General features: G+C 70.3%; 2 protein-coding genes across 3 annotated transcripts in view; one reads left to right on the top strand and one right to left on the bottom strand.

The window, feature by feature from the left end:
- Positions 1 to 322: 322 nt before the first annotated feature.
- Positions 323 to 4,004, top strand: SLC2A4RG (SLC2A4 regulator). The gene is made up of 8 exons (XM_072735332.1): positions 323 to 565; positions 693 to 847; positions 1,555 to 1,664; positions 2,078 to 2,262; positions 2,335 to 2,435; positions 2,517 to 2,754; positions 2,862 to 2,953; positions 3,043 to 4,004. The coding sequence occupies exons 1-8, from the start codon at positions 458 to 460 to the stop codon at positions 3,152 to 3,154; spliced, it is 1,101 nt and encodes a 366-aa protein (XP_072591433.1). The 5' UTR covers positions 323 to 457; the 3' UTR covers positions 3,155 to 4,004.
- Positions 3,687 to 7,851, bottom strand: part of ZBTB46 (zinc finger and BTB domain containing 46) — a 52,297-nt gene continuing 48,132 nt past the window's right edge. For both annotated transcript variants that reach the window (XM_072735331.1, XM_026015025.2), the window contains exon 5: positions 3,687 to 6,460. In XM_072735331.1, coding sequence (XP_072591432.1) covers positions 6,092 to 6,460 — 369 coding nt within the window. In that variant the 3' untranslated portion in view covers positions 3,687 to 6,091. The remainder of the gene's footprint in view (positions 6,461 to 7,851) is intronic.

The raw sequence follows: 7,851 nt of genomic DNA, 5'->3' as shown, positions 1-7,851 counted from the left end.
TCCCGGAGGCCCGCCGGCGGCCGCGGCCCCTCCCCGAGCCCGCAGCCTGCGCGCGGGCACCCGCCAGTCCGGGGCTCCGGGCTCCCGCGGGGGGCGGCGGGGGCGGGGGGGCGGGCGCCGGGCTCCGCAGGGCCGAGGGCCGGGGCGGGCAGGGGGCGGGCAGGGGGCGGGCCGGGCCTCGCGGCGCCAGCCAATGGGAGCGCGGCCGGCCCCGGCGCCGCCCGGCCCGGAGTGTTGACACGTCGCGCCAGCCAATGGGCGCGCGGCGGGGGCGGGGCCGCGCGGCGGGGGCGGGGCGCGCGGGGGGCGGGGGCGGGGCCGGCCGGCAGCTTCGGGCCGCGCGGCGCGGGCGGCGGCCGATCGCGGGCGGGGGTCGGCGGCCCGGGCAGCCCCGCCCGGCCTGGGGGCCGCGTCCCGAGCGCCCGCCCTCGCCGCTGCAGCCTCGGCCCGGCCGGCCATGGAGGCCGAGCGCCCTCCGCCGCCCGCCCCGGGCTGCTGCCCCCCGCCCCGCGCCGCCGGCCGGGACCCCGCGGCCGCGCCCGTCTCGGTGCTCGCGCCGCCGCAGGTACCGGGGGGCGGGGCGCCGGCCGCGCTCGGGGCCGCGAAGATGGCGTCGGCGCTGCGCGGACTCCGGGCCCGGGGCGGGGCGGGGCGGGGGCGCTGGGAGCCCGCTGAGCCTGCCCCTTCCGCAGGGCGCTGCCGTGGGCGGCGGCTTCGCGGGCCCGGAGTTCGCGCCGCCGCGGGAGCCGGAGCCGCGGGCCGCCCTCCTCGGGGCCCCGGGGGCGCGGGCGGGGGCGGCGGGGGGGCCCCGGACGCCGTCGGCGCACGTCCCGGTGCTCGCGCAGAGGTGAGCGGGGCCCCCGCGGCAGGTGCGCAGGTGCGCGGGGCGGCGGGGGGGCGCGGGCACGTGGCTCCGACCCCCGCGCGGTCCGGCCGCGGCCCTGCAGCCCCGGGGGAGCGGAGCAGCAGCGCGGGGCGCCAGGCCCCCGAGGCCCGGGCCTGCGGGCGGTGGAGGACGCTCGGGAGGCCCGGCCTCGGCCGCGGCTCCCAGCCCTGCCCGGCCCTCCGGGGCGCCCCCCCGCGCTGGGCCCCCGGGTGGAGGCGGGCCGGGCCCCCCGCCCGCGCCGGAGCCGGCCGCCCCGCTGCCCCTCCCTCCCTCCCGGGCTGGCCGCGGCCCACGCTGCTGTTGCACAACCCTGGTCACTGAGTGACCCCGGGGCGGCTGCGCCCGGCCCGGAGCTGGGGCCTGAGACCCCGGCCCAGCGGGGTCGAGCCCCGGGCCTGCGGGAACCACCGCGAGCGAGCCCGGGCTGCAGGGGCGCGGGCCGCGGGGGGACCCGCTGCGTGGTTCCCGGTGGTTCCTGCGGACTTGGTCTGTAACCCGAGCCGGGGGAGGAGCCGCGCCTCCAGCCCTGTGCCTGCAGGGAGGGAGCTGGCCCGCTCTCGCGCGTGCACAGACACACACACACAGACGCGAGTGCCCAGGCCTGCACGTGTGCTGGGCCAGGGGAGGGGCTTCAAGTACTTGCTGGACGCCACCCACGTCTCTTCCAGAGCCCCCCCAGGGAAGTCCCGGCTGGATGAGGTCATGGCTGCGGCCGCCCTCACGAGTCTGTCAACCAGTCCCCTCCTGCTGGGGGCCCCAGCTGCAGCCTGCAGCCCAGGTGAGACACACACCTGGCTTGGGTAGGGAGGGCCGTGCACTTGCCCACCCCTTGAGGCAAGGGTCACCACCACCTAAATATCTCGTGAGGCCGGAAACAGACACCAGGACCCCCGTGCCCCTCCGAGGCCAGCGCCGCAGTGCCCGGGGTCTGCGAGCCTGTGCCCCCCCACTTGCACCTGGCTGGCCAGGCGTGCCCCCCACAGGGTGTCCCTGTGTGTCGTTCCCTGTGTTGGGGAGCCCGGATCTCAGGCAGTGGGGGCCAGTTGCTCCCGGCCGCTGCTTCCTGCAGAACGCTGCGCCCTCCACGCTCACCTGCGAACAGGCCCAGCGTGCAGGGGCTTGCGGCGGCAGTTTCTGCCGGGCGGCCTGGGCCCGCCAGGAACCCTGACAGGTGCCGGCGCGTCCCCACAGAGCCTGGCCTGGAGCCCTGGAAGGAGACCCTGGCGCGGCCACTGGGCAGCTGCAGCAGCAGCAGCAGCGGAGACTGGGGCTGGGACCTGGCCAGTGACCAGTCCTCTCCATCCACCCCGTCACCCCCACTGCCCTCCGAGGCAGCCCATTTCCTGTTTGGGGAACCTGCCCCAAGGAAGAGGAAGGTGAGCCTGAGGCAGTCCTCAGGGCGGGGTGGACGCGGTGGCCAAGCCTGACCACCAGCCCTTGTCACCCAGAGCTCAGTGCAGGTCCTGTTCCAGTGTCTATGGAAGCGGTGTGGGAAGGTGCTGAGCACGGCCTCCGGGATGCAGAGACACATCCGCCTGGTGCACCTGGGGTGCGGTGGGGCCGGCAGGTGGGGGGGGGGGCAAGCCCGGTGGACCAGGGCCTCAGCTCCCGCCCGCGGTGTCCCCAGCAGGCGGCAGGCAGACCCGGAGCAGAGCGACGGTGAGGAGGACTTCTACTACACAGAGCTGGACGTTGGCGTGGACGTGCTGGCAGACGGGCTGTCCGGCCTGTCCCCCGTGTGCCCCACGGCCCCCGCGCCGCCCGCCTTCCCCTGCCTGGAGCTGCCCGAGCCACCCAGCCTGTCCAGCCTGCTGCGCCCGCTGGCCCTGCCCCGGGTCCCGCTGCTGAGCTCGGCGGCACCCCAAGAGGTGTGCCGCGGGGATGCCGCCTTCCGGGGGGGGCGAGCCCCGGGCAGCGGCTGGGGGAGGGTCGGGGTGCTTGGGCCCGGGGAGGACGCAGCTGTGTCTCCTCTCAGGGCTGCCTGGCCCCCCTCCGCCTGGAGCCGCAGCCCGCCGCCCTCCGGACCTGCGTGCCGACCCTGCCCTCCAAGCTTGGCGCCAGCCCGAGGTGCGTGATGCGTCGAGGGGCCCGGGCAGGCATCAGGCGGGGAAGGGCCCGGGCCAGCCTCAGCCCCCGCCGTCTCCGTGTGCCCGCAGGAAGCCCCGAGGTGATGCCAAGAAGTGCCGCAAGGTGTACGGCATGGAGCACCGGGACCTGTGGTGTACGGCCTGCCGCTGGAAAAAGGCGTGCCAGCGCTTCCTGGACTGAGCGCCCGGCCACCAGCCGCCAGGACTGGGGGGCATAAGCTACCCCCCCGGGCCTCCCCCGCGGCAGGGTCTCCGGAAGCCGCTGGCCCCCCCAGAGGGTGGGGGCGTCCCACCACTCAAAGTGCCTCTGAAGAAACCAGCCTTTTGCACTAAAGCCAAACCTCAGGGCTGTCCCCTTGGCCCGAGGCCCCCAGGGTGGCCCTGTCAGGGTGCGGATGGGATGGGCTGCAGGGGGCCAGTGTGTGATGCACTTTGAGGGGCGTCAGGGAGGGGCCTCCCCTGCCCGCACTTAACCTGCCGGTTCCAGGGCTCCGGGGGCTGACGTTTGTATCGCGAAGCTCAGGTGTCTCGGGTCTGGGCCGCGCCAGGCAAGGAGAAAAATTAAAGATGTGGGGTTTTTCCAGAAGCCGTGTCTGCCTCCTGGGGGGAAGGACGCAGAGACCTGGCGGGCGTGCTGGGGAGGCCGGGCTGCGGGCCGCAGAGCTCCGTCCCTGACGCCGCGGGAGGGGACGCTGTGAAACACGAGGCGTCGCTTGAGCAGCAGTTTCCCAGTTTATTGAGAGTGGAAGCTTTGCAAGAATGTCTAGGCTAACCCGTCACAGGAAGGGGACCCCCAGGCAGGCCCAGAGCTCACCCGCAGGCGGCAGGTGCGAGACCAGCAGAGGATATCGTCCGCCTGCCCTGTGGCTACAGACGGCGACAGCTGTGATTTCCTGCCAACCGCTCACCAAAGTCTTCTCCCAAATATTCCGCACATCTCCAATACAGACACAGGTTTATGATCGTTAATATAAAGTTGATATAATATAGATTATCCCCAAGGAAAAAAAGAAAACAATTTTCAAACACTGCCCTTTTTTGTCTGTTTTGTTTTTGTTGACAGGTTGAAAGCATGTTGAAAAAATAAATATTTAAGAAAAGCACACACACAGCACCCTCACTACAAGTAGTTCTGAAAGGGCCACATACAAAACACAATATAGAATCTAAAAAATAAAAACAACCATTAAGTATGGCTTTCTTAAGCGTTGCACATGTCACAGAATGAGCGAAAATAAGATCATCTTTCATAATATTGCAAAAAGTTCCAGTTTTTGCATTTTCTCAGAGTTTCTTTTTTAAAAAGGAAGATGTGCAAAGTTGGAAGCAGTAGCTGTGTCTCTCGCGTCGAGGTCCCTGTGCGGTCCTGGCAGTGTTATGACTGTTTCCCAAAACCCAGAGTCCAAATGTACAACCTGGTCAGGATCCAGAGCTTGATACAAAAGTCCTAGGGCCCCGTGCCCCCCAGCCCCAAAGAGCGCGCCACTCCACGGACTGCATCTCCCGCTTTGGTGTTGCAAACACCAAAATACAGACACGAACAGAAAAGTACAAAACGTGAAATGTAATCTACACATTTTTTCCTCTTCATAAAAAAATATTTATTCGTTTAAACATTGATTTAAAAAAAAAAAAAAAAACAGTCACGTAAAAAAAACCCCTTCATTACACTCTTCTCCCTCGGCGCCTCCTGGGAGGTGGTGCGGTCGGCGGGGCGCGGGCGGGACTGGGCCCCGGGCCGGGACAGTGTTGCTTTGAAGGAAAGAGACGCCCGGTGGCACCGGCAGCGCCCGGCGGGGAGCGGGTCAGAGAGCAGGTGTCCTGAGAGCGGAGGCGGAGGCGGCCGGCGCGGCCTGGGCGGTGGGACTGGTACAAAACCCAGAGACACTGGTGGTAGCAAAGGTCTGGTTTCCAAATACATTTGTAAGAAAGTGGGGCGGCTTAGAAAAGGGTCCGAAGGTCGGGGGGGGGGGGGGACGCAGCTCTGAGGCCCCGTGAGCGGAGCGCCCGCTCCGAGAAAGGCAGCGAGGGGAGCTCCCGGCGCCCCGGGTGGAGGGGGGGTGGAGGGGGGAAGGGGGGCGGGCAGGGTGCCCCACGGAGGGGGGCAGGGGTGCAGCGGGCAGGGCCCCCGGGAAGGCGGTGGGGGGGCGGCCCTGCCCCTGATCCCGACCCCCACGACCCCCACGAGGCTGCAGGCCACCTCCCCCTACCGCCCTGCATGTCTCCCCTTTCCACCAGGAAGGAAGAGAGGGGCCCGGCCCGCAGCCTGGGGGGGGCAGAGGGGGAGGGGGAGGGGGAGGGGCCCGCAGGCCCGGCCTGGGTCGCTACCAGGCCCGCAGGTGCCGCCCGCGCAGCCGGAATGTGGGCAAAGTGCGGCGGGGAGGGCCGGGGCGCCTGTGCGCCCCGGAGAGTCTGGCCGAGAGGCGCCCCCGAGGGACAGCAGGACGGCCAGGGAGCGTGTGCGGCCACCCTGAGGCCCCCGTCCCCCGAGGCCGGCCACCACGCGGGGAGGTGTGGGCAGCACGCGGGGCGGCACCGCCCGGGGTTAGCAGCAACAAGGCAAGGCCACCCAGGAGGGTCCACGGGGCTGGGCACGGAGGGTGGCAGAGCTGGGGCCGCGACCCCGGGCCCCGAGGAAGTGCACGCAGGACGCGGCGCCCAGGCCCCGAGGGACGGAGCGGCCGGGTGGGAGCACCGACCCGCAGCAGAGCAGCGCGTTCCCGCCGCCGCGGGAACATAGCACCTGGGGGTCCTCGGCCGCGGGGCGTCTGCAGCTGTTGGAAGTGAAGCACCAAAGCCCGGCGGCCGCCACCGCAACACGGGCCGCGACCGGGCTGCCGAGGAAGGGGGCGCAGAGCGGGGGCGGGGGCTCTGGCACCGGACCTCGGACTATGCAAAACCTGCCTCGACATCCCCGACGCCACCACGGCGCCCGCCGGGCCGCCCTCAAGGCTCCCAGGGTGCCTGCGCACACGTACCTGCCGGGGACCCTCCACAACTCGCAGACATGTGGGAACGGGCGCTCGGGCTGCCACCCCCCCGGGTCCCCTGCTCGGCTCTGGGGGCCCGGGCCCGGGCGGGAGCCGATCCTCAGAAACGTGCACGCCCAGCCCGGGGCCTAAGAGATCCAGAAGTCCTTGTCGGGTGCCCCCGGGGGGCTGCCGGGTCCCCGCGGTGAGTCCTCGTCCTTCTCGGCCGCCAGCAGCGCGTCCTCGTGGGCCAGGCCCACCTCGTCCTCGTCCTCGCACAGCTCCTCCTCGCCGTCCCCCCGCGGGTCGTCGGGGTCCTCCAGGTAAGGCCCGTCGCCGGGGAACAGCTCAGGAGAGCCCTCGGCGCCCCCGCCGTCCAGGGGTCCGGCCACGCCTCGGCCTGCGCAGTCGGCACACACGCCGTGGCGCCGCGAGCCGTGCTTGATGCCCACGCTGGCAGCCGACATGAACACACGACTGCACAACTTGCACACGTACTTCTTGTCCTTGCTGTGGACCTGTGGGGGGACGGGGTGGTCAGTGCAGGGGACCGGAGATCAGTGCGGGGCGGGGGTGGTCAGTGTGGGGGGGGACGGGGACAGGGACGGGGTGGTTGGTGTAGAGGGACGGGCAGTCGGGGTGGGGCAGTCGGGGTGGGGGATGGGCAGTCGGTGCAGGGTGGAGGGGTGGGGGAACACGGGGCGGTCGGTGGGGGGGGCCGGGGCGGTCAGTGCGGGGCAGCCGGTGCGGGGGGCAGGGGAGGGCAGGGGCGGTCGGTGCGCAGGATGGGTGGTCGGTGGAGGGAGCAGCAGAGTTGATCTCAACTCCTGGCCCCCCCCGAATTCCCCAGAGTCCTGGAGCAACGCGGGAAACCCCATCACGGTGGGAAGAACAGGGCCAGTGGCGTCACAGTGGACGAGGTCTGCTGAGCGGAGTCCTTGCTCCGCACCTGGAACGGCCCCTGACCGATGTGTCCTTGTCCTGGGTGCTGCACTGTCGGAGGGACCCCGTTGCCTCCAGCCCGGTGTCTCCACAGACCCTCAGGAACAACCCACCCTCCTGGTCGCGCCTTCCACAGGCCCCGACGGCAAGACCACGGCTTGAACCTTCACTGCTGAGCAGCGCGGACAGGCCGGGCCCCCACACGTTCTGATTCTAGAAACGGAGCCTCGGACCATGTGGCCCCGGGACCCTCCCTCCTCAGGGCTTCCTCGGCCCCTTCCGAGCACTGATCTGAGAGCAGGCCTGGCTGGGCAGCAGCAGGCGGTGCCCCGTGGGGTGCCTCCGGGCCTGGGCTCCCCTGCAGAGGGCTGGGGGCTGTGCCAGGACGCCCGGGAGCGACAGAGGTGTCGCAGGGAGCCACTCGGCCAGCACCAGATGGCTGGGCACCTGTCCTAACAGACAAACGGGAGGAAGAGAGCGGGAGGATGCGGGCGCCATGGCAACCCGTGGCTCATCCTGGGTGGAGGGACGTGGCTCCTGAGACCCCGTCGTCCACACGACTCCCGGCCCCTGCGCAGCACACGCAAGCGCCACGTCCACACAGAAGGGCCCCTGCAGGACGAGCTAGCGTGGAGAGCCCCCCCTGCCACCTGCTGCCCGCGGGGTTCAGCTGCGTCCCTGTCCCTGCAGTCGGGGGCCCCCGACTAATTAAAGGGGAAGATACAGAGCCGCTTCTCAGAAAAAGGTGAACCTGCAACCGTTTGAAGTACATTTTCAGGGATGTGTGGTCCTCCCCGCGGCCCATGCAGGAGCCCGTCCACGGGCCCCGGGCCACGAGCACACTGAGCGGATCGTTGGGATCCACGTTTCCCAAAGCCATGATGTGGTTTTGCTAAAGAGACGATGTCATCACCCTGACACCGCGGTCCGGCGCGGGCGCACCAGGCAAGCCGCCACTCCTCTGCCC

The sequence above is a fragment of the Vulpes vulpes genome, chromosome 14 (assembly GCF_048418805.1).
Source record: "Vulpes vulpes isolate BD-2025 chromosome 14, VulVul3, whole genome shotgun sequence".
NCBI classification, from domain to species: Eukaryota; Metazoa; Chordata; class Mammalia; order Carnivora; family Canidae; genus Vulpes; species Vulpes vulpes.
This window is presented reverse-complemented; position numbering and strand designations above follow the sequence as displayed.

What these genes read in the sequence shown, in the direction of transcription:
- SLC2A4RG (XM_072735332.1), top strand. Translation starts at nt 458, where the DNA reads ATGGAGGCCGAGCGCCCTCCGCCGCCCGCCCCGGGCTGCTGCCCCCCG. An exon ending in GTCCCGGTGCTCGCGCAGAG is followed by an intron (nt 848 to 1,554) that starts GTGAGCGGGGCC and finishes CGTCTCTTCCAG; the next exon opens with AGCCCCCCCAGGGAAGTCCC. An exon ending in GCTCGGCGGCACCCCAAGAG is followed by an intron (nt 2,755 to 2,861) that starts GTGTGCCGCGGG and finishes GTCTCCTCTCAG; the next exon opens with GGCTGCCTGGCCCCCCTCCG.